This window comes from Bombina bombina, chromosome 1 (assembly GCF_027579735.1).
Source record: "Bombina bombina isolate aBomBom1 chromosome 1, aBomBom1.pri, whole genome shotgun sequence".
Lineage (NCBI taxonomy): Eukaryota > Metazoa > Chordata > Amphibia > Anura > Bombinatoridae > Bombina > Bombina bombina.
In genome coordinates this window covers 298755605-298782056 of record NC_069499.1, presented here as the reverse complement: position 1 = coordinate 298782056, position 26452 = coordinate 298755605, and the positions used below count along the sequence as shown (strand labels likewise).

The 26452-nt window shown below is 40.6% G+C and overlaps 1 protein-coding gene across 2 annotated transcripts in view; it reads right to left on the bottom strand.

Moving 5' to 3' along the window:
• Positions 1-26452, bottom strand: part of MYLK (myosin light chain kinase) — an 842949-nt gene that overhangs the window by 45449 nt on the left and 771048 nt on the right. For both annotated transcript variants that reach the window (XM_053698066.1, XM_053698065.1), the window contains 3 exons: positions 24289-24492; positions 3962-4179; positions 2023-2146 (listed from right to left, as the gene is read on the bottom strand). In XM_053698066.1, the coding sequence (XP_053554041.1) occupies positions 2023-2146; positions 3962-4179; positions 24289-24492 (546 nt within the window). The remainder of the gene's footprint in view (positions 1-2022; positions 2147-3961; positions 4180-24288; positions 24493-26452) is intronic.

Below are 26452 nucleotides of genomic sequence, written 5' to 3'. Positions count from 1 at the left end.
CAATTTCCTTATATGGCAGTTTCAGGAATGGGAAAAAATGCAAACAGCATAGCCCTCTGAAAGAGAAAAAAGGCAAGAGGCATATAGGAATGGGGTCTTAAATAATGAAAATATTTGGCGTCAAGTATGACGCACAACAAACAGAAAAATATTTTTTGGCGCCAAAAACGTCTGGAAATGACACACTTGCGTCACAGAAGACGCAACCTTGTGAAGGACTCGGCGTCTACTAAGACGCCGGAAATGACGAATTTGCGTCAATGACCGTAACTTTGCGCCAAAAAGTCTTGCGTCAAGAATGACGCATATAAACTTTGGCATTTTGCGCCCTCGCTAGCCTAATTCTGCCCGCAAATTTAAAAGACAGTCAATTTAAAAAAGAGACTATACCCCAGGTAAGAAATAAATTTTTCCTAAAAAAAAGCATTTCCCAGATATGAAACTGACAGTCTGCAAAAGGAAATATACTGAAAATCTGAATCATGGCAAATATAAGTACAATACATATATTTAGAACTTTATATAAATACATAAAGTGCCAAACCATAGCTGAGAGTGTCTTAAGTAATGAAAACATACTTACCAAAAGACACCCATCCACATATAGCAGATAGCCAAACCAGTACTGAAACGGTTATCAGTAGAGGTAATAGAATATGAGAGTATATTGTTGATCTGAAAAGGGAGGTAGGAGATAAATCTCTACAACCGATAACAGAGAACCTATGAAATAGATCTCCCGTGAGGAAAAACATTGCATTCAATAGGTGATACTCCCTTCACATCCCTCTAACATTCACTGTGTTCTGAGAGGAATCGGGCTTCAAAATGCTGAGAAGCGCATATCAACGTAGAAATCTTAGCACAAACTTACTTCACCACCTCCATAGGAGTCAAAGTTTGTAAAACTGAATTGTGGGTGTGGTGAGGGATGTATTTATAGGCATTTTGAGGTTTGGGAAACTTTGCCCCTCCTGGTAGGATTGTATATCCCATCTGTGCATGTGTATCATTACTATTAACTCGGGAGTTAAAAAAATATTAAAAGGACATTTAAATCACAAAATTAAATCCACAAAACGTTTAATGCTACAATAATGCAATGCACATTTGTTATTTCCTGTTCTTAACCACTGCAAACTGTGGTTTTTTTTTTCTACTCCCTCTAAAGAGAATAGAGTACATGCTACACAGTGATTGCTTATATCAGTGCAGGCACTTATTTACAACTGACTTCTGACTGGCTACGATGTATGATGTAGGATGAACATACTCAAGTGGATTTTCCGGAAACGACTTTTCGTTTGTAAAACGTTACAGATTTTGCAAACAAAATTACATTTTAAATTATTTTTAAACATAAGCATACAAATATTTTGTGATGTAGTCACTGCTTGCTATATACCATGGGTTTTATATTGCTTTACTAAACCTGGACTGCTGTGTCTTTGCTAATTCTGAGTTGTCATAGAGAAACTGAGAAACATGATTTGGGTCTATACATTCTTATGGAGATGAATTCTGTCACTATGATACAGGGAGACTGAGCTTCACAGAAACCTTTGAAGATATCTTTGCTTCTCATCTTGCTTAACTCTCCCATTTAATAACCATTTAAAGTAATAATTTGATAGGAATTGTTTTGACAGACAGTGGAAATTGTCTCTTGCTTGGAATGCAAAAGTAAACTGATCAAAGAGGAGCTGATGTCTGCTGGGCGGTGGATTGTACCCATACCCTGTTAATGCAGTAGACAGAGACCTAAACTCTGCTCACTTGTTTACTGAAGTCTCCATACAAAAACCTCATTGCCAGAAGCACTTGACATCCTCTAGCTCTCTCCCACTAATAAAGCTTTTAAATACAGACCAGCTTGTATAAACAGTCATAATGAGGGGTTAACCAAAAAATGGAATATCACACGTGTTATAAAAGAGATGAAAATGAGGAGTTGGCTGCAAAACAAATTAACACATTGAAGCTTAAATACTTGGTTACTGGAATGTTGTATTGTTAACTCACAGAATGTAGCAGATAACTCCAATGCTCCACATGTCTGTTGCATAGCTGATTGGTTCATAATTTATTACTTCAGGAGCTACAAACTCTGGCGTTCCGAACAGGACTTTTAGGTTTGGAGTACTTTCTGCAACCAAAAGAACAAGGAAGTCATTAAACAGTTTGTTATTTTAACTCAGTGCTATCTGAAAATACAATGAATACTAGCCAGTCTGTGAGGGGGCAAGCTAAGGGCTATAACTAACTTGTAAACGATTACAGTGACAGCAGGGCCAGCTTTATAATGGGTCCTGGTGGGACCGGGGGACCCAGGAAGCAAATGGGGAGAGTATGGTTGCCTTAAATAATATGAAAGTGTCCAAGTCACTTCTATATACAGTATCTATTTATCTATTTAGTCTACAGGATACAAAGCAATGGTTGGATTTAGACTGCAGCGGAAAGAAAATTAGGGACGTAATTTCATTCTCTGACCCAGGCAGCACATAATCAGTGCAATTCCTTGAGCTGGCCCTGAGTGACAGCAGGAAAAGAGAGGCTGCAACAGAAAACACACACACACAGCTCTGTCTCACTATCACATTCTGCCTAGATACAACATTGTTTATTGTCTAACTGGTACACTGCTGTGTTTTTGTTTTTCAATGCACTGCGCTGCACGGTCTGTAGTGATGTTGCAACACATTTACCATGCATGATTAAAACCCATGTGCACTCCCGAGCATACCGCTGTATGCCACAAAAGGAGAAATTAAAAAAACGACATAGATTAGAAAGATTGTATTGTATGCTCTGAATAGTGTAAATTTAATTTTGACTTCCATGTCCCTTTAAGTGACAAGGAAACAAGGGGATATAAATAATGAAAGTACACTGCTTTTTTATGGCACATAATTTAATATTTTATGGGTAACTACATTTTGAGTTTAATGTCCTTTGTATATTTTACTCAGCAACTGTTTATTTAAATGATACTTCACCGTCTTATTAATGTGATATGCTCCTTCATATTACAATGAACAAGATGTAATGACAGCAACAACTGAACTTTATGTACAACTCTGCAGACCAGATGTGTTCATATCAGCTACATTAATCTAATTACGCTAACCAGCTTCCTATAACAAACCATGAAATAGAAAATAAAAAAGCTTTGAGCAAGTTAAGAATGGAAAACCCATGCAGCCAGTTTATCTGAAATGAAGGTTTACACAAGCTATAAGCAGACCAAAAAAGGGCAGAAATCAAATCCCATTACTTAGAGAAGAATTTCTAACTAAAATAAAGGTCCTAATGAGCTGGAGAGAGCGGTCAGGAAGGGGTCAGCACACTACTCAATCCTTAAAGGAAGATGAAACGTATGATTAGATTTTAACAACGGTTTCAAATGTCGGTTACATTTTTTAATGCCCCTTCCAAGTCTGGTCTGTTAACAGTGTGTTTTGGGAGAAATTATGAATCTTCACAGCAGGACATTAAACAGACATTATCATTTAACTATTCACAGAACAAGTAGTGATCATACAGCCATTTTTATGGCAGAAGGTGAAAGTTTTTATATAAAACGCATATTTCACGTATTCTGTCCTTTCTCTGCAATTGCACACACTTGCTACTTTAAGGTTGAAATTAACTCAGAGAGACACACAGCTGGATAAAAACACAGCTCTTTGTCTTAGCTTGATCTATGGTATTGTGCATACGCAGCATCACTTGCTCTGCAGTTTTACTCTGTGACCGTACAGTTTTACTCTTTATTATTATTGTCACTTTACCGCTGTAATGTTCTATCAGTAGGGATATACTGATATACAGAGCAATAGTGATTTTCAATATGGTAATAGAACAGCAACAGGCTAACAAATTTACACATCCAGACACATATACATTTTAACACTTAAATTATCTTATATTATCAATATTTTGCACAGTACCACATTACCTAATCTTCTGGCCAGTCCAAAGTCAATGAGTTTGATTTTGGTGCCGGTCTTGTTGACACACATGATATTCTCTGGCTTGAGGTCCAGGTGTACAATGCCCTGCTTGTGAATAAACTCCACTCCATTACAAATCTGCTTCATGTACTTTATCACCTCTCTTTCTGTCAGCTCAAAATCTTCATCAATGATTCGCTCAAACAGTTCCCCTCCAGATACACTTTAGGGAAAAATAAAGACTTTAGAACAAATGCTTTGCCAAGTCACGTGAAATACACAGAAGTTCTTATTAAAGGGACATTAAACACTAAATAGATTTCATGCACCTCCCTCTAATTGAGTGCCGCCATGATGGAATTTAGGTTACACTGCAGGTATCTGAAGGACAGTTACTGCACATGTGCAAACACATCAGCACTGATATGTGATAGAATATACAAAAAAAGGCTGCATCCATGGCTAGAAGGAGGTGGGGAATAAAATCAATACTATGCATATAAAATGTGGTATTGCAGATAGATTAGATTATATACCAATAGTCTACAGAATGTTATATATAAAGTTATGAGGATCCCAACGGTCTTGCACAAAAGAGAACTGAAACAAAAAAACATAATTTATGCTTACCTGATAAATTCCTTTCTTCTGTAGTGTGATCAGTCCACGGGTCATCATTACTTGTGGGATATTAACTGCTCCCCTACAGGAAGTGCAAGAGGATTCACCCAGCAGAGTTGCTATATAGCTCCTCCCCTCTACGTCACCTCCAGTCATTCGACCAAGGACCAACGAGAAAGGAGAAGCCAAGGGTGTAGTGGTGACTGGAGTATAATTTAAAAAATATTTACCTGCCTTAAAAAACAGGGCGGGCCGTGGACTGATCACACTACAGAAGAAAGGAATTTATCAGGTAAGCATAAATTATGTTTTCTTCTGTTAAGTGTGATCAGTCCACGGGTCATCATTACTTGTGGGATACCAATACCAAAGCAAAAGTACACGGATGACGGGAGGGATAGGCAGGCTCTTTATACAGAAGGAACCACTGCCTGAAGAACCTTTCTCCCAAAAATAGCCTCTGAGGAAGCAAAAGTGTCAAATTTGTAAAATTTGGAAAAAGTATGAAGCGAAGACCAAGTTGCAGCCTTGCAAATCTGTTCAACAGAGGCCTCATTCTTAAAGGCCCAAGTGGAAGCCACAGCTCTAGTGGAATGAGCTGTAATTCTTTCAGGAGGCTGCTGTCCAGCAGTCTCATAAGCTAAACGAATTATGCTACAAAGCCAAAAAGAGAGAGAGGTAGCAGAAGCTTTTTGACCTCTCCTCTGACCAGAGTAAACGACAAACAGGGAAGACGTTTGTCGAAAATCTTTAGTTGCCTGTAAATAAAATTTAAGGGCACGAACTACATCCAGATTGTGCAAAAGACGTTCCTTCCTCGAAGAAGGATTTGGGCACAAGGATGGAACAACAATCTCCTGATTGATATTCCTGTTAGTGACTACCTTAGGTAAGAACCCAGGCTTAGTACGCAGAACTACCTTATCCGAGTGAAAAATCAAATAAGGAGAATCACAATGTAAGGCTGATAACTCAGAGACTCTTCGAGCCGAGGAAATAGCCATTAAAAATAGAACTTTCCAAGATAACAACTTTATATCAATGGAATGAAGGGGTTCAAACGGAACACCCTGTAAAACGTTAAGAACAAGGTTTAAACTCCATGGTGGAGCCACAGCTTTAAACACAGGTTTAATCCTGGCCAAAGCCTGACAAAAAGCCTGAACGTCTGGAACTTCTGACAGACGCTTGTGTAACAGAATGGACAGAGCTGAGATCTGTCCCTTTAAGGAACTAGCGGATAACCCCTTTTCTAAACCTTCTTGTAGAAAAGACAATATCCTAGGAATCCTAACCTTACTCCAAGAGTAACCTTTGGATTCGCACCAATATAGGTATTTACGCCATATTTTATGGTAAATCTTTCTGGTGACAGGCTTCCTAGCCTGTATTAAGGTATCAATAACTGACTCAGAAAAACCACGCTTTGATAAGATCAAGCGTTCAATTTCCAAGCAGTCAGCTTCAGAGAAGTTAGATTTTGATGTTTGAAAGGACCCTGAATCAGAAGGTCCTGTTTCAGAGGTAACGACCAAGGTGGACAGAATGACATGTCCACCAGATCTGTATACCAAGTCCTGCGTGGCCATGCAGGCGCTATTAGAATCACTGATGCTTTCTCCTGTTTGATTCTGGCAATCAATCGAGGAAGCATCGGGAAAGGTGGAAACACATAAGCCATCCTGAAGGTCCATGGTGCTGTCAAGGCATCTATCAGGACCGCTCCCGGATCCCTGGATCTGGACCCGTAGCGCGGAAGCTTGGCGTTCTGTCGAGACGCCATGAGATCTATCTCTGGTTTGCCCCAACGTGGAAGTATTTGGGCAAAGACCTCTGGATGAAGTTCCCACTCCCCCGGATGAAAAGTCTGACGACTTAAGAAATCCGCCTCCCAGTTCTCCACTCCCGGGATGTGGATTGCAGACAGGTGGCAAGAGTGAGACTCTGCCCAGCGAATTATCTTCGATACTTCCATCATTGCTAGGGAGCTTCTTGTCCCTCCCTGATGGTTGATATAAGCTACAGTCGTGATGTTGTCCGACTGGAACCTGATGAACCCCCAAGTTGCTAACTGGGGCCAAGCCAGAAGAGCATTGAGGACTGCTCTCAATTCCAGAATGTTTATTGGAAGAAGACTCTCCTCCTGATTCCATAGTCCCTGAGCCTTCAGAGAATTCCAGACAGCGCCCCAACCTAGTAGGCTGGCGTCTGTTGTTACAATTGACCAGTCTGGCCTGCTGAATGGCATTCCCCTGGACAGATGTGGCCGATAAAGCCACCATAGAAGAGAATTTCTGGTCTCTTGAATGGAATGAAGGACACAGCATGCATTTTGAAGTTTTGTTAACCTGTCCTCTGTCAGGTAAATCTTCATTTCTACAGAATCTATCAGAGTCCCCAGGAAGGGAACTCTTGTGAGTGGAAAGAGAGAACTTTTCTCTTCGTTCACTTTCCATCCATGCGACCTTAGAAATGCCAGTACTATCTCTGTATGAGATTTGGCAGTTTGAAAGCTTGAAGCTTGTATCAGTATGTCGTCTAAGTACGGAGCTACTGAAATTCCTCGCGGTCTTAGTACCGCCAGAAGAGTGCCCAGAACCTTTGTGAAGATTCTTGGAGCCGTAGCCAGTCCGAATGGAAGAGCTACAAACTGGTAATGCCTGTCTAAAAAGGCAAACCTTAGATACCGGTAATGACTTCTGTGAATCGGTATGTGAAGGTAAGCATCCTTTAAATCCACTGTGGTCAAGTACTGACCCTCTTGGATCATGGGCAAAATTGTTCGAATAGTTTCCATCTTGAACGATGGAACTCTTAGGAATTTGTTTAGGATCTTTAAATCCAAGATTGGCCTGAAGGTTCCCTCTTTTTGGGAACTACAAACAGATTTGAGTAAAACCCTTGTCCTTGCTCCAACCGCGGAACTGGATGGATCACTCCCATTAATAAAAGATCTTGTACGCAGCGTAGAAACGCTTCCTTCTTTGTTAGGTTTGTTGACAACCTTGACAGATGAAATCTCCCTCTTGGGGGAGAGGATTTGAAGTCCAGAAGGTATCCCTGAGATATGATCTCTAACGCCCAGGGATCCTGAACATCTCTTGCCCAAGCCTGGGCGAAGAGGGAAAGTCTGCCCCCCACTAGATCCGGTCCCGGATCGGGGGCCCTCAATTCATGCTGTCTTAGGGGCAGCAGCAGGTTTTCTGGCCTGTTTGCCCCTGTTCCAGGACTGGTTAGGTTTCCAGCCTTGTCTGTAGCGAGCAACAGCTCCTTCCTGTTTTGGTGCAGAGGAAGTTGATGCTGCTCCTGCTTTGAAATTACGAAAGGAACGAAAATTGGACTGTCTAGCCTTGGCTTTGGCCTTGTCCTGAGGCAGGGCATGACCTTTACCTCCTGTAATGTCATCAATAATCTCTTTCAAGCCGGGCCCGAATAAGGTCTGCCCTTTGAAAGGAATATTAAGCAATTTAGATTTAGACGTAACATCAGCTGACCAGGATTTTAGCCACAGAGCTCTGCGTGCCTGAATGGCGAATCCTGAATTTTTAGCCGCAAGTTTAGTTAAATGTACTACGGCATCTGAAATAAATGAATTAGCTAACTTAAGGAATTTAAGTTTGTGTGTGATGTCATCTAGTGTGGATGATTGAAGTGTCAGTACTCGTCGGTACCGCAAAATATTTATCCAACCTACACATTTTTTCTGGGATTGCAACTGTGTTACAATCATTCAGAGCCGCTAATACCTCCCCTAGTAACACACGGAGGTTCTCAAGCTTAAATTTAAAATTTGAAATGTCTGAGTCCAGTTTATTTGGATCAGAACCGTCACCCACAGAATGAAGCTCTCCGTCTTCACGTTCTGCAAACTGTGACACAGTATCAGACATGGCCCTTGCATTATCAGCGCACTCTGTTCTCATCCCAGAGTGATCACGTTTACCTCTTAGTTCTGGTAGTTTAGCCAAAACTTCAGTCATAACAGTAGCCATATCTTGTAATGTGATTTGTAATGGCCGCCCAGATGCACTCGGTGCTACAATATCACGCACCTCCTGAGCGGGAGATGCAGGTACTGACACGTGAGGCGAGTTAGTCGGCATAACTCTCCCCTCGTTGTTTGGTGAAATATGTTCAATTTGTACAGATTGACTATTTTTTAAAGTAGCATCAATACATTTAGTACATAAATTTCTATTGGGCTCCACTTTGGCATTAACACATATAGCACAGAGATATTCCTCTGAATCAGACATGTTTAACACACTAGCAAATAAACAGCAACTTGGAAATACTTTTCAAAGTAATTTACAAATAATATGAAAACGAACTGTGCCTTTAAGAAGCACAGAAAATATTATAACAGATAAAATAATTAAGTTATAGCATCAATCTTTGTCAGAATATACAGTTTTAGCAAAGGATTGTTCCCCTCAGCAAATGATAACTAACCCAGGCAGCAGAAAAAAATACACAAATAAACGTTTTTTATATCACAGTCAATACAATCAGCACAGCTCTGCTGTGAATGATTACTTCCCTCAAAAAAGACTCTTGAGATCCCTGAACTCTGTAGAGATGAACCGGATCATGCAGGAAGAAAATGAACCTCTGACTGAGTTTTTCTGATGCATAGTGAAAGCACCAAAATGGCCCCTCCCCCACACACATAACAGTGAGAGGGATCAGTGAACTGCTCTAATTTAAATCAAAACTATTGCCAAGTGGAAAAAAAAGTGCCCAAAACATTTTTTCACCCAGTACCTCAGAGAAAAAAACGTTTTTACATGCCAGCAAAAAAACGTTTTACCTCAATAATTAATTGTCATTTAAAACCTATTGCAAGTCCCTGCAAAATAGGTTAAGTCTATGTATACAGTTTAAAAGCCAGAGAAGTACCATTTCCCAGAAAACTGAAGTGTAAAATATACATACATGACAGCCTGATATCAGCTACATCTACTGCATTCAAGGCTGAGTTTACATTATAACGGTATGGCAGGATTTTCTCATCAATTCCATGTCAGAAAATAATAAACTGCTACATACCTCTTTGCAGATTAATCTGCCTGCTGTCCCCTGATCTGAAGTTTACCTCTCCTCAGATGGCCGAGAAACAGCAATATGATCTTAACTACTCCGGCTAAAATCATAGAAAAACTCAGGTAGATTCTTCTTCAAATTCTACCAGAGAAGGAATAACACACTCCGGTGCTATTATAAAATAACAAACTTTTGATTGAAGATATAAAAACTAAATATATCACCATAGTCCTCTCACACATCCTATCTAGTCGTTGGGTGCAAGAGAATGACTGGAGGTGACGTAGAGGGGAGGAGCTATATAGCAACTCTGCTGGGTGAATCCTCTTGCACTTCCTGTAGGGGAGCAGTTAATATCCCACAAGTAATGATGACCCGTGGACTGATCACACTTAACAGAAGAAATGGAATAAAGAGTCAGGTGATTTAGCACCTTAGCTGGCTGAGGGCTGAAAAAAATGTTAGGCAAGATTTATTTTTTATAGGACAGTTGAAACCCATGAGCTTATTCATTATGGTCACCATTGTAATAGGTCAACATTGAAAATTTGTTTCACTGCATGACAAACAATTAGTATTGTGATTTACTAATGGTAGGAGCTGTAATGTGTGAGGCCTACCTAAACTAGAGATTTTACTAAATGTGTCACCACTTCTGTTGTGATTTACCTCATGGTAGGAGCTGTAATGTATTGAGGCCTACCTAAACTAGAGATTGTACTAAATGTGTCACCACTTCTGTTGTGATTTACCTCATGGTAGGAGCTGTAATGTGTGAGGCCTACCTAAACTAGAGATTTTACTAAATGTGTAACCACTTCTGTTGTGATTTAGTGTGATTTACCTCATGGTAGGAGCTGCAATGTATTGAGGCCTACCTAAACTAGAGATTTTACTAAGTGTGTCACCACTTATGTTGTGATTTACCTCATGGTAGGAGCTGTAATGTATTGAGGCCTACCTAAACTAGAGATTTTACTAAGTGTGTCACCACTTATGTTGTGATTTACCTCATGGAAGCAGCTGTAATGTATTGAGGCCTACCTAAACTAGAGATTTTACTAAGTGTGTCACCACTTATGTTGTGATTTACTGTGATTTACCTCATGGTAGGAGTTGTAATGTATTGAGGCCTACCTAAACTAGAGATTTTACTAAGTGTGTCACCACTTTTGTTGTGATTTACCTCATGGAAGGAGCTGTAATGTATTGAGGCCTACCTAAACTAGAGATTTTACTAAGTGTGTCACCACTTATGTTGTGATTTACTGTGATTTACCTCATGGTAGGAGCTGTAATGTGTGAGGCCTACCTAAACTAGAGATTTTACTAAATGTGTCACCACTTCTGTTGTGATTTACCACATGGCAGGAGTAATGTGTGAGGCCTATCTAATCTAGAGATTTCACTAAGTGTGTCACCACTTCTGTTGTGATTTACTGTGATTTACCTCATGGAAGGAGCTGTAATGTATTGAGGCCTACCTAAACTAGAGATTTTACTAAGTGTGTCACCACTTATGTTGTGATTTACTGTGATTTACCTCATGGAAGGAGCTGTAATGTATTTAGGCATACCTAAACTAGAGATTTTACTAAGTGTGTCACCACTTCTGTTGTGATTTACTGTGATTTACCTCATGGTAGGAGCTGTAATGTATTGAGGCATACCTAAACTAGAGATTTTACTAAGTGTGTCACCACTTCTGTTGTGATTTACTGTGATTTACCTCATGGTAGGAACTGTAATGTGTGAGGCCTACCTAAACTAGAGATTTTACTAAATGTGTGTCACCACTTCTGTTGTGATTTACCACATGGTAGGAGCTGTAATGTATGAGGCATACCTAAACTAGAGATTTTACTAAGTGTGTCACCACTTTTGTTGTGATTTACCTCATGGAAGGAGCTGTAATGTATTGAGGCCTACCTAAACTAGAGATTTTACTAAGTGTGTCACCACTTATGTTGTGATTTACTGTGATTTACCTCATGGTAGGAGCTGTAATGTGTGAGGCCTACCTAAACTAGAGATTTTACTAAATGTGTCACCACTTCTGTTGTGATTTACCACATGGCAGGAGTAATGTGAGAGGCCTATCTAATCTAGAGATTTCACTAAGTGTGTCACCACTTCTGTTGTGATTTACTGTGATTTACCTCATGGAAGGAGCTGTAATGTATTGAGGCCTACCTAAACTAGAGATTTTACTAAGTGTGTCACCACTTATGTTGTGATTTACTGTGATTTACCTCATGGAAGGAGCTGTAATGTATTTAGGCATACCTAAACTAGAGATTTTACTAAGTGTGTCACCACTTCTGTTGTGATTTACCTCATGGTAGGAGCTGTAATGTATTGAGGCATACCTAAACTAGAGATTTTACTAAGTGTGTCACCACTTCTGTTGTGATTTACTGTGATTTACCTCATGGTAGGAACTGTAATGTGTGAGGCCTACCTAAACTAGAGATTTTACTAAATGTGTGTCACCACTTCTGTTGTGATTTACCACATGGTAGGAGCTGTAATGTATGAGGCATACCTAAACTAGAGATTTTACTAAATGCGTCACCTTCCATTACTGTTGTGATTGACTGTGAACATTATTGCTGTGGCAATGTCAATCACTGAAGTCTCACAAAGAATGAGATTGCAGTACTCAAAACACTGTTAGTGTATCTTTCACTCATCTCAAGAGAGGTTAAAGTGAAGGTAAAGTTTCACCTATTTGTATACACTATTGTATTAGTCATAGTTTAAATAAATAAATCGCTAACTTTTTCCCCCCAATACATTATCTATTTATATAACAAACTTGTTTTATTTTTCTCTTCCGTTACGATCCTGACTCCTCCTAACAGACACTTCCTTATTTTAGAGTGAGTGACGTATAGAGCGGTCCTACCCGCTCTATACTTGTCTACAAACTGCGTTCACAAGGATCTAATTCACCTGGGCATGCGCATAGCGGCGACTACTTTCAGAAATCAGTGCTTAAATAAGTGTAATAACATGGTAATAACATTGTTACTTACTTTCAATGAATTTTAAATTTATAAAATGTGGTGCCCGTCAGGATTAGTGCAGTATGAAGAAACACATGTATTATGCCGGCTATTCAATAATATAAATAGGCATGCGCGAAACGGGAGCGCGCTTGTCTTGCAAGCCAAGAAAATATTTCTGAACGCATGCGCAGATCATCCAGGAGTCGGATGATGTAGATTGACGGCCGCCTAACGGCCAGAATTTCAATAGGCTGCTACAAAAACATGACCTGACATAAAAAATAAATAATTAAGGACGGGTTGAATTTACAAAGCGAAAAAAAGTAAGTATTAACAGCGAAAACTCAGTTTATACTAACAATTGAAAAAAGTGATGAATGAAACTACTATTCAATTAGGGCAACAATTATAATTAGGTATTGAAATCAAGTCAACTTTACCTGAATGCTTGGGATATAGTTACTGTTAGGGATAAGGTTGAGTTTAGCAATATGGTTAAGACCTTGGATGCCACATTTTAAAAAAAGTGCATAGCAGCCTTAAAAAGTTAAAGGCTGTTTGCACCAATATCTCTTGTTAATAATGCAATAATATTCATGGGACTTATGACATAGTAGCTCTTGCAATAATTTATGTAACATTATCGTAGATGTGATATTACAGAAAGTTCTGATCCTCTACATTCAGGAACTATACACACTAATCTGTGTATAAAATGGCCAAAAAAAGTCTATCTTGTATGAATCAATATATGCTTTGGAAACATCTGTGGTCGTGGTCACGCTTTTGTGGTATTCTTAAATAATTTTTAGAAAACATGCAGGTGCACTTGATTAAATAATTTCCTTTCCATAAGTTCTTTATCAGATCTCTGTGTGGTTTACACAGGAACAATGGAGCCTCATAACCCGTACAGAAATAACATTTTCACAAAACAGCTGGAAGTTCCCGTACATAGTAATTTTCCTGCTTTCTTTTGTGGGACAAAAAAACACTATGTTCTTTTTCTGAATTGTAACATTTTTAGCAGCATCAACGTCAAACTAAATCTGTATACAAAAAATGTATATATGGACATAAATATGTCTTATTTATTGTTACATCAGTTTATTAAACTAGAGCCTGCCGCCAAGTTCCATCAAACTTAACTGGAGAACGATTTATCATAATTATCCACATAATACATCATATCTATCTTAAAACAGCAATCATGGATTAGTCATGAAATCTCTTGAACATATTTAAAGGCACATGGTGGTCAAAATTAAGCTCTTATGATTCAGATGGAGTATTTCATTTTTTGGTTTAGTTTTGTTATCAAATGCACCACTTCTCCTGCTGAAGCTAAGCTCCTTTCTCTGATAACATTCCTAACATATTATATCTGTATTTGAAACAATTTGTAACAGAGTAAGAGTTATAAATATAGTGCTCTAGAGACGTGCACACGCTTAAGCCTACCTCAGTATGCTCTCAGGGAAAGGCTCTACGTTTCCACAAAGAAAATCAAGCGAAAGAAAGAAAATCCATAGTAGAAATAAATTAGTATGCTTTCAAAAATTGTATGTGTTATCTGAATGCTAAAAAATTATTTTTAAATAGTTTTGCCTAGGGTCTGATTATTACAGAGCTCTGTTTATTCTGGTCTTCATTTCCTCTTATTATTTGAATTATTATTTATTTTTTTGCAGGAAAGTATGAGTGGAGCCCAAAGCCTGGCTGTTGAATGGCTTAGTGTCAAAATATCAGGGTATTAGTGCCTTTTACTGGGTACCAAGGATCATTTTCTAGTAGCCACAGTGTTTTGCATTTGTCAGGCTCTGTATTTACGTATTCATTAAGCATCTTTATGAATTTGCTATTCCTACTACATAACATATTTATAAAAAAAAACAAAAAACAGCAACCCAGTAATGAAAGGCAGCCACACTGCATATAAATTATGATCTTCCTGTGGAGTTGCCAATAGACAATTTTTCTTCATTTTTTGTTTGTCCTTTGAGGCTTATCCAGAAATATATCAGGCTTTGTATAGCCATAACATTGTGCACTGAATCAGGATGGCTCCTTTGTCTTCTAGCAATAAAAATTGATAACACTCCTTTTTCTGGTACATACTATATTAATTACAAAAAAATTAATTATGCTTACCTGATAATTTTCTTTTCTTCTGACGGGGAGAGTCTACAGCTTCATTCATTAATTTTGGGAATTCAGAACCTGACCACCAGGAGGAGGCAAAGACACCCCAGCCAAAGGCTTAAAATACCTCCCCCACTTCCCTCATCCCCCAGTCATTCTGCCAAGGGAACAAGGAACAGTAGGAGAAATATCAGGTGAAAAAAAGTGCCAGAAGAATAACTAAAACATGGTCGCCCCCCATAAAAAAAACGTGGGCGGGGAGCTGTGGACTCTCCCTGTCAGAAGAAAAGAAAATGATCAGGTAAGCATAATTTATGTTTTTCTTCTTAAACGGGCAGAATCCACAGCTGCATTCATTACTTTTTGGAAAACAATACCCAAGCTATAGAGGACACTGAATGCAAAAAAAGTGCGGGTAGACAAGGCGGCCCATTCGAAGGGCACCACAGCCTGAAATTACCCAAACCAAACAAAAACTGCTCTACAGAAAAGAACAAAAAGGACTGAAAGGACTAAGTAACTGCCCAACAGTTAAATCGCTAGATTCCACCAAGCCCAAAGCCCCCGAAGAGCCAAGTCCCGCAGGCTCCAAACCCGGACAAATTCCACATATTCCCAGAAGGGAAAAGGAAAAGACTCGACAAGAGATCTAAAATCTCAGCAACTAGGGTAAAGAGGAACCCTAGCAAAATCAAGAGCAACCCAAGGTTGTCACTAGACAAAAAAGGGAATAGAGAATAAACTCCAACGACCGACCAGAAGAAAAAGGGAGGGAAAAAATCCCTACCCATATCTGAATGAAAGTCCAAATGACCATGGACCATCCCAATGAAACCCAGAGGAACAAGGCAAATCCCTTACCTCACACAGAGTGCAGTCTGCACTCATGAAAGAGCGATCGAGGAATAAACAGATACTCCCCAGAACTGCCAAAAATTAGAACCATAAGCACTTATCGTGCTCCAGATGAAAGTCTCGGCTCCCAGGCTGCGACACAAGACTAGTAGACGCCAGCCACGAACACTAGCCTATCAAGCTAGGAACTGCACCAGGAAACTCCCAACGATGGAACCCTCCAAGAAGTGCAAGAACCCACTCCCTCCCAGGCAAAAAGAGGGAAATCAGGAAAAATATCCAAAACCCAGGAGAAAACAGCTCCCTGCTGAGTTTAAAAACTCCACCTATGGAGAGATCACAAGATCTGGAGAAGAACACAGTCAAAGCTCGACCGAGCCAATAGGTCTCAGACCGTTTAAAGTATAACCAGCCCTAACAGCTGGATTTGAACCAACAACCCTTGAGATGCAGAGCCCCAAAACCAACCATTATGTTACATAGGCTACTTTATCGAGGGAATGAACCCAGCACCAAAAGGACTGGCATGTCCGAGGATAGGGAAAAAAATTATTCCCGTACCACACCGAACTCCAAAAAGGACTAAACGTTATCCAAGGGTAGGCAAACCCTGACCATATGTAACAAGACTGGCATGCTAAACCAAGCCAGAACAAAACATAGTACGATCTCGGGTTCCAGAACCCAGACCTCTTCCCTATAAGAAAGTATACTCCCAGACAAAGGGAGACCACACTGAAACAACAGTGTTAACACGATACCAGAATCTGCCCCTACATGACAATGTACACTCAAGGCAGAGGGATCCCCCACTGTGCATCAGGCGGACACTATGGTATATCCTGATCCCCCTAAGAGGAGGGAATTGAAAGAGACAACTGCTCACCCACCCACAGGCACAGAGCATACGTCATCCAACAGACAGCAAAAACAGAATCAACTGAAAAGGCACCATCCGGCTGTAGCAGCCGGCCCAGAAGCCAAAGAAACAGCCAGCGAGCCGACCTATAAAGTGGAAAGGCTGTAATAAGAGATCAATCTCCCGCTTGCTAGGCAGCTAACAAGCCATCAGTCCATTCTCAGGTCTCCGGTAAGAGAAGACACAACACCTGAAGGAGCAAGCAGATGACTCAACCCTTAAGGACTGAATCCCTCAGGATCCAACAAGGAAGTCCGGTCAGATGTCCTAGACCATGTCCAGAAAAACCGGGCACCCGGAAACCGGAGCCGGCCACAGAATAGGAACCCCTGAGGAACCATAGGAATACCTTATATGGAGAACCCTAGGCGATGCAAGCACAGCGCATCCAAAGGTCCTAGGACACTGGACGTTCACTAAGCATACCCTCAAGACCAACAGCTAAGAGGCTGCCAAGAAATAGCGCACCTCTGCAAGAGTCTGCAAAATTCCAATCTGGGTCCACCCCACGGTAACCCCTTTAGACCAAGGGACAAAAGGATGACGAACATCGATATCCCGAGAAACAACATATCAACCTATGTGTCGTAAGAAAAGGTAGCTCCAAGACAAAAAAGGGAGACCAACGCATTCTCCAGAGCCCCCCAAACACGGGAGCATACGAGACGCAGTATGAGGAAGAAAGGAGGATGAAAACGCCCAAACTTCCAGAACCGATGACCCACCAACCATCCCCAGAAAGGGAAAAAGGAAGCCTAAGCCACCTCGACCCCTTAGGAAAAGGTACTAAGGTCAAAAATCTCAAAAAGAGTAGATCAAAAAGAATACCATAGGAGGGATAAAAACCCGCCCCCAACCTGGTACCCAAAAGTTTGAGTCGTCTAAACCTCCAGTCCAAATGAAATGGAGAAAACTAGCTCTGAGATCAAAGAGCCTTAGCAGGATCTTCTTACGGAATCCAAACAAACAGGAACAGGACCAAGAGGACTGATTACAAACCCTTTGATGTCCCACCCAAAAAGAAGCAATGAGAACCAGCCTGACGGCAATGAACGAAAAGGCCTCCTCTCTTAGCCCCGTCAAGGGCAGAGTCTCAACCAAAAGAATTAAACTCTCATGGAGTTCCTCACCATGGTAATCCCTATACAAACGGAAAGGATTATCGTACTAAAGGAGGAACCATAGCGTAATGAACCTCTCACCTGAGAAAGAACTCACCACCCAACCCAGGTCAGCCAGATATACCAGCACCACGTGGATGGTATAGACCCTTAAGGAACAGAAACCAGCGCCCGACCAGGACCAGCCTGCAACAGAGGGCACTCCAAAACTGAACCAGGTCACAGAAAAATCAAAACCCCAGAAGGGATCGCCAAAAGATCTTAGAACTATGTAACTAACACCTTACATGCAACTTCCGCAGAAGTGTCCAAGCGACCACAAAATCACTAGTATCGAATTCCATAGAAGAAATGTTTCCCAATGGGGAAAATATAACAAACACGAGCTTCCAAAAAAAACAACAAATACATCCTAACCGGATCAACGAAAAAGAGGGCAGCACTCACAGGTGAACGCCCAAGAAAAATGGCTACACTGACATGACCAGCCAGTCAGAAACCCCATTCTCCCTAAGCTCACAACTGGAATAAGATACCCCAAAGAAAAAGGTAAATTGGAGACTATAAGGAGATTAACTTCATCCCCCCCACGTCTAACCCATCTTGCCATCCGGAAAGGAAGACCAAGGACCCCTCAACCCATCCGGACTTGGTTCCTCCAGCACTGCCAAAAGATGCCACAGCAGGACACGAAGGCGCGCCAGTCTATAACGAAAAGCAAGGCTTACCTCCGCCGGGGGAACTGACAACCCTGTCCCCGAGGATTGGGCCCCTGAAGCCTTAGAGGCAACCGCTTCGCCAGAGGGCTGATCTGACCCAGACGATCCCTCGCCTGACCAGCCCTGGTTAACCAAGCACGGACATTATCTCACTAACGTCTCCCTCCCTGGAAGATGTAAATGCGCCAATGCCAAAGAAATGACCACACAGAACTGTGCCGTAACCTCTGGAGGAAACAAGCCGCCTTCTGGAGAAGGGGTAACGGCATTATGGACACCTGCTTGCATAGCCAAAGAAGGTTCTAGGGTACTCACCACACAGGATATGGGGTCCCCAGGGGCGGATGGCTTGGCGGGCTCTAAGTTCCCTGTTTCGGGAGAAAAAAGCACTCTAAAGCGGCATGCGGAACATAATTAATGGGCATGAATTACCCGGGCCATTTCATACTCTTTGCAAGAAGTAGAATCTGAATCGGAGACATCCGTCTCCAAAAAATCTGAATCCTCCATAACTTGGATATAAATTATGGATAGGAAAATAAAATAAAAACTGCACCTTACACCTCCAATGGCTGAGGCACTCACCACCTCCTATGACCCAGACAACTAGCGAAACAGACTCTCTCCGTCGCCACGCGGTCAGGAATACCGAAATGGTGACTAGAAACGTGACCACGCCTGGTCACAAGGTACACCGTGCAGGCCAAAGAAAAACACGCCAAAGCCACAAGGGTCGCACAGCCTGACAAAAAAGGCCGTTATGTTCTGATAAAGCCACAAGCCCAAATAACACTACACATTAGCAGACAGAATCACATAACAAACATGATTAAAGCCCTCCCCGTTCAATAACCCCCCCTCAGGAGATATTAACCCTCAATTCCATAAAATAAAGTCCCACTGAGATCCTGACTTCTTTGTTTACTTTACATTTCGCACATTTAAGTAAAATGAAACGATCTTACCGGAATCTACGCCGTGGAACAGGAACACAGCCCTTCAAGTGTGGCAGATAGTAGCCTCGCTTCTGACATGGACTTGAGTGAAGAAAGCAGGCAGCGAAACCCGTCAACGCTAATTGCTAAGGAGCTGTTAATATGAGTCGGGATGGTTTCGCAGAAAGACTCTCCCTGCATCTCCGGATTCTAACTTTCATCCATGCTCTCACTGAGAGGCTGACAGGACTACTTAAAACTCCAGTCCCATTTTGAAGAGTACTACCCTCTATAAGAGACTATCTTTAATCTTCTGACACTTTTCTGCCAACCTCCTGTAATGAAAGGCAAAGAATGACTGGGGGATAAGGGGAGTGGGGGAGGTATTTAAGCCTTTGGTTGGGGTGTCTTTGCCTCCTCCTGGTGGCCAGGTTCTGAATTCCCAAAAGTAATGAATGCAGCTTGATAAATTCTATATGAACTAAAGTATGGAAATTTTGTTTTTGTTTGTATCTGCTTTAGCTGCCCAAAAAGTGGAAACTGTCCTTACAAATATTATCTTTATGTTCCCATGGTACTGGTGCCTTCATTGCTTAACAAGCTGTATAATGCAAATCTTATTCTTACAGCATATATTTCTTATCTCCCTGTGGAATAACCAGTAGACAGTTTTTCCTCATTCTTTTGTTTGTCCTTTGTAATTTATCCAGAAAAACACCATCAGGCTTTGTAGAGCCATAAAAAATGCTGGTCAAAGGAAGATGCAGGCAATGCAAATAGGTGCTTTAAAATGCACAAAATGTATTGAAAAAAATAGTAGCAAACGAACGAACATTAAAAAAGGCCAGTGTTCATAACAAAGCACAGACATGAAACAGAAGGACGGACAGACAGACAGCACGTGGAAAGCTTAGGAATGTAAGCTTACGAGCCAGCCAATCTTTAGTTCAGCACCTGGATAGGGCTTGCTGATTGGTGGCTAAATGCCTGCTTTTTCAAATAAAGCTACCAAAAGAACGAAGAAAAATTTATAATAGGAGTAAATTAGAACGTTGCTTAAAACTGCATGCTCTATCTGAATTATAAAAGAAAAAAATTGGGTTCAGTATCCCTTTAAAGTATAAAGGTTCCATTTAGATTTGTTACTATTTTCCTTTGTTGCACCAAACTTATTTAAAGAAATTTTTATTTTTAGCAACACGTGTGAAATAGAAGAAACAACAACTGTTGTAATAAGTCCTGATATTCAGTAACTAGCAATGGGATAAGATATAAATAATATAAGATATACTGAGATATAACGGATCCAGTTTATCATTAACACTTAAAGGTTTTTAGCCTTTCTCTGTTCAACCTGAAACACTTCCAAAAGTCTATGAGAAACATTGAGTTCAGCCTTTTGCTCTAATTTAGTCTATATTAGTTTGAGTTACATGAGACTAGCTCGTGAAAATGGAGAATCTCTCTCACAGCCTGAATAATATGTGTAAGCATGGATAAATCAAGTGCAATAGGCTCCTTAGTAATATAAGTGAAAAAAGGTCTTCCTCTGTATCAGAGGGTAAGTAAGGAATGCTGGACTTCTTAACTCTAGATAACAGTCATTGGGGCCTATCTATCAAGCTCCGAATGGTGCTTGATGCCCCGTGTGTCTGGCGAGCCTGCATACAAAGACCGCTGCTCCATAACTCTGTCCACCTGCCCTGAGCAGGCGGACAAGAATCGCAACAATTGTACTCGATCGGGTTGATTGACACCCCCTGCTGGCAGCCCATTGGCCGCGAGTCTGCAGGGGGAGGCGTTGCACCAGCAGCTCTTGTGAGCTGCTGGTGCAATGTTAAATGCGGAGAACGTATTGCTCTCCGCATTTAGCAAGGTCTTGCGGACCTGATCCGCACCGTCGGATCAGGTGCGCAAGACCTTTGATAAATAGGGGCCTTAGGCTCCAAGAGCTGTTTGTCAGAGGCTGGCTGCTACTAAGGCAAGAGAGACAAACAGGGAGGCTCATTAATTATAAGCATACATATTATTTCCTTTTTAAACATTTTTATGTGGTTAACTAAAATTATAAAATTTATATCCCCTCACCAACAAGCTGAAGAGTTGTTCTCTAAGGTAGTAATATTCATATGAGATGCAATCACCAAGAAAAGTACACGTGTCACACAAAACATAACATAAGCGCATAATACAAATAAGTAAAAGGTATAAACCACCAAAGGGAAATCAAACATACTCCCTGATTGAAATAATTGGCTGCGCTAATGTAGTATGATTTCTGGCTCAGATCTCTACAAAATTCTGTGTTTGTCCTGTAGGACACACATATTGCAAGCCCAAGTGATCAGACAATCAAATGATAACAAATAGCCAACATGAACAAGGGGAGAATGGAAAAACAATTGATGCTTAGGGGCCTATTTAACAAATGGCGAGCGGACATGATTCGCTGGTGAAATGCTTGTGCAATGCCGCCCGCTGCCCATTTGCGGCCAATCGCTAGCAGGTGTCAATCATCCCGATCGAATCTGATCAGGATGATTGCAGTCTGCCGCCTCAGATGTGGCGGATGAGTTAAGGATTAGCACGCTGCTTCTTAACTTATGTTTCTGGTGAGCTACTTGATAAATCTCCCCCTTAAGGTTTACTGTCCATCTTGTTCAAATGACCAAATAAAAAGTGACCAGTCTTCAACCCAGAATGATCCAACTGGGGTGATTTATAAGGCTTGTTCTCACAGGATTTGTTGTGTGAGAGCAGGAGCAGCATTGTACAAGAGTTTTGTGCAATCTTACTTCTGAAATCAATACTTTCATCACATCAGGGACAGGTTCCCTGGCCAAGAACATTGTCTGCCCGCAACTTATTAAATAGGGGCCATATTGTTTAAATAAATGATATTGGTACAACTGTTGCTGGCAAGAGTTTATTCATCACAGGAATATTGATATTTTAAAAAGTATAATATTTTACCAACAGAATAGCAGCTATAAAAAGATTGTACATTGTCAGGCATTACTTTAGGAGCCGCTCAACTGTAAATCTGCCAGAATTGTTAATAATCTCTGCCCCATTTTCCTTACCCATATTTACTTGAAAATTCTAAGCAGATACATATAAGGAGCAAATGTGTTTTACCAAAGTGCTCTGGGCCAGTTTATAATCTAAGTGAGGATTCTTGGCTCTCCTCCTCATTAGGAGTGTTTTTAATTACCCAGAAGTAATTTTGGATAAAAAACACTTTGAGAGTATTCCATGGCAGTGTTGGAATGACAATTGATATGATCTGCAAAAAAAGGGCTGAATTACTTCTGAAATGCTTTATGTGAGCTGTTTCCTTTAATGGTAAGAAAAATTCCAAGTACACAGTGTTGATTAGGACGAGAGATCCTAGCTGTAGACATGCCACACAATGTATGTGCATAGAAATACTGCCAAGCTTACATTAAAGGGACACAAAGGTCAAAATTGAATTGTGCATAGATGTATTTCACGATTGATACTTTCATTAGCAAAAATGCTTCTAGCGGCATACGAAAATATAGGAAAATATTTATGCATTCGTTACTAATTAAAGATCAAATACTATATATATATATATATATATATATATATATATATATACTGTATGTATATATATATATATATATATATATATATATATATAGTATTTCCATGGCTTTTTCAGTTTAGACGTGGGATACTACTATGTGTAAGTAACACAAACAAGACACACTTGAGTACACATTTAAAGGACCACTAAAGTCAAAACTAAAGTTTCATGATTTAGATAAATCATGCAGTTATAATCACTATCTAAAGAATGTGCACATTCTTTTTGAGGCTCCAGCTCCTACTGCGCATTGCAAAAGACCACTGTATATAAGTATATACATTTTGTGATTGGTTGATGGCTGTTAAATGATACAGGGGGAGGGGAAATTAGATTAACTTTGAAATTTGACAGAAAATATTCTGCTGTTTATAGTAAGCGCTATAGCATTGTCTTTGTAATGTGTATTTGTCAATTATTTAATTTTACTATATTTACTGGGCCTTTAAAGGGACAGTCTAGTCAAAATTAAACTTTCATGGTTCAGATAGGGCATGCAATTATAAACAACTTTCCAATTGACATCATTACATTTGCTTTGTTCCCTTGGTGGTATTTTTGAAAAGCTAAACCTAGTTAGGCTCAAATTAATTTCTAAACCGTTGAAAACCGCCTCTTAGCTAAGAGCATTTTGAAAGTTTTTCACAGTTGGACAGTACTAGTTCATGTGTGTCATATAGTTAACATTGTGCTCACTTCTGTGGAGTTATTTAGGAGTCTGCACTGATTGGCGAAACTGCATGTCTGTCAAAAGCACTGAGATAAGGGGGCAGTCTTGCAGAGGCTTAGATAAAAGATAATCACAGAGGTAAAACATATATTAATATAACTGTGTTGGTTATAGAAAACAGAGGAATGGGTAATAAAGGGATTATCTATCTTTTTAAACAATAAAAATTCCGGTGTAGACTGTCCCTTTAAGTCTGGTTAAGCAAAAATAAAAAAAACAGTTAAAGAGACAGTAAAATTAAAATGAAACAATCATGATTCAGACAGAGTGTGCAGTTTTAAACAACATTCCAATTAGGGACCATTGTACATTGCACATGTGTGTCAAGCTGGTGCTTCCCTGCCTATTTTAGCTAGGGCAGTGCCGGCAGAGGCATAACTAGAAACCACAGGGCCCAGGTGCAAGAATCTAAGAAGGTGCAACCTCTGCACCCCCTGTAGTTTCGCCCCTGAGTGCCGGGGTTTGGTTTTGAGACTAATATGGATAAGTATACATCTGTAGTGCTGTGCAATGGGCATGCATCTAATATGTTGTCATACAGCTATAACAAAGGGTATGCAGGTGTGTGCATCTAGTCACTCCCTGTGGTCTGAAAATAACGCAATATTTATAGATATACTTACAGTTCCAGGACCATCACCATGTCACTTTTAGACTCAAAAGCATCCACACACTGTACCAGCTTGGGATGATGCAAACAGTTCATGATGCTGATTTCTTGCCTTATGCTCTCCTTGTCTTTAGCTGAATATGCTTTAAAGAATTTTCCGGCCCAAATTTTTTTAGTTTTCTTTTCAACAAGCCTAAATACCTGTCCAAATTTTCCGCTGCAAGAAAAAAATATACATTTTAGAAAATTATCTGATATGAAAGAAAAATGTTATGTTTATTTAATTAGCAGAAAGAAATAGCAAAATACGTTTTACGGTAAACAGGGCTGGATTTGCTAATAGGAAAATTAGGAGTCATTTATTGGACTTAATCAGACTTTGTACTGAGCACTTTCTTAAAATATTGCAACACACATTTAAAAGATGTATGGCTGACAGGCACAGAAACAGTGCTTGTGTGTATATGACACAGTGTGCGTGTGTGACAGTGTGTGTTTTTGTGTGACACAGTATGCGTGCATGTGTGTATGACACAGTGTGTGCGTGCGTGTGTATATGACACAGTGTGCATGTGTGACAGTGTGTGTTTTTGTGTGACACAGTGCGTGTGCATGACACAGTGTGTGTGACACAGTGTGTGTGTGTGTGACAGTGTGTGTTTTTGTGTGACACAGTGTGTGGGCATGACACAGTGTGTGCGTGTGTATATGACACAGTCTGTGTGTGTTACAGTGTGTGTTTTTGTGTGACACAGTGTGTGTGCGCACGTGTGTGTGTATGACACAGTGTGTGTGCGCACGTGTGTGTATGACACAGTGTGTGTGTGTGACACAGTGTGTGTGTGTATGACACAGTGTGTGTGTGTGACAGTGTGTGTCTTTGTGTGTGCGTGTGTATGACACAGTGTGTGTGTGTGCGCATGTGTGTGTGACACAGTGTATGTGTGTATGACACAGTGTGTGTGTGCATGTGTATGACACAGTGTGCAGGTTTGACAGTGTGTGTTTTTGTGTGACACAGAGTGTGTGTGCGCGTGTGTGTATGACACAGTGTGTGCTTTTTTGTGACACAGTGTGTGTTTGTGTGTGTGTATGACACAGTGGGTGTGTATGACACAGTGTGTGTGTGTGTGACAGTGTGTGTTTTTGTGTGACACAGTGTGTGTGTGCGCGTGTGTGTATGACACAGTGTGTGTGCGCGTGTATGACACAGTGTGTGTTTTTGTGTGACAGTGTGTGTTTTTGTGTGACTTTGTATGTGTGTGACACAATGTGTGTTTTTGACACAGTATGTGTGTGTGACACAGTGTGTGTGTGTGACAATGTGTGAGTGTAACACAGTGTGGGTGTGTGTGACACAGTGTATGCGTCTAAGTGTAACACAGTGTGTGTGACAATGTGTGTAAGTGTAACACAGTGTGTGTGTGAGAGACACAATGTGTGTGTGAGACACAGTATGTGTGTGTGTGACACAGTGTGTGTGTATGACACAGTGTATGTGTCTGTGTGTAACACAGTGTGTGTGTGTGTGTGTGAGACACAATGTTTGTGTGTGAGGCACAATGTGTGTGTGTGACACAGTATTGATGTGTATGACACAGTATGTGTGTGTGTGACACAGTGTGTGTGTGTGTGTGTGTGTGAGACAGTATGTGTGTGTGTGAGACACAATGTTTGTGTGTGAGGCACAATGTGTGTGTGTGACACAGTATTGATGTGTATGACACAGTATGTGTGTGTGTGACACAGTGTGTGTGTGTGTGTATGACACAGTGTATGTGTCTGTGTGTAACACAGTGTGTGTGTGAGACAGTATGTGTGTGTGTGTGTATGACACAGTGCATGTGTCTGTGTGTAACACAGTGTGTGTGTGAGACAGTATGTGTGTGTGTGTGTGTGAGATACAATGTTTGTGTGTGAGGCACAATGTGTGTGTGTGACACAGTATTGATGTGTATGACACAGTATGTGTGTGTGTGACACAGTGTGTATGTGTGTGCGCGTGACACAGTATGTGTTTGTATGATACAGTGTGTGTGTGTGTGTGAGAGACACAGTATGTGTGAGTGTGAGACACAGTATGTGTGTATGAGAGACACTGTGTGTGAGTGTGTGTGTGCGTGTGTGAGAGAGACACACAGTATGTGTGTGTGAGACACAGTGGCCTCTAGTTATCA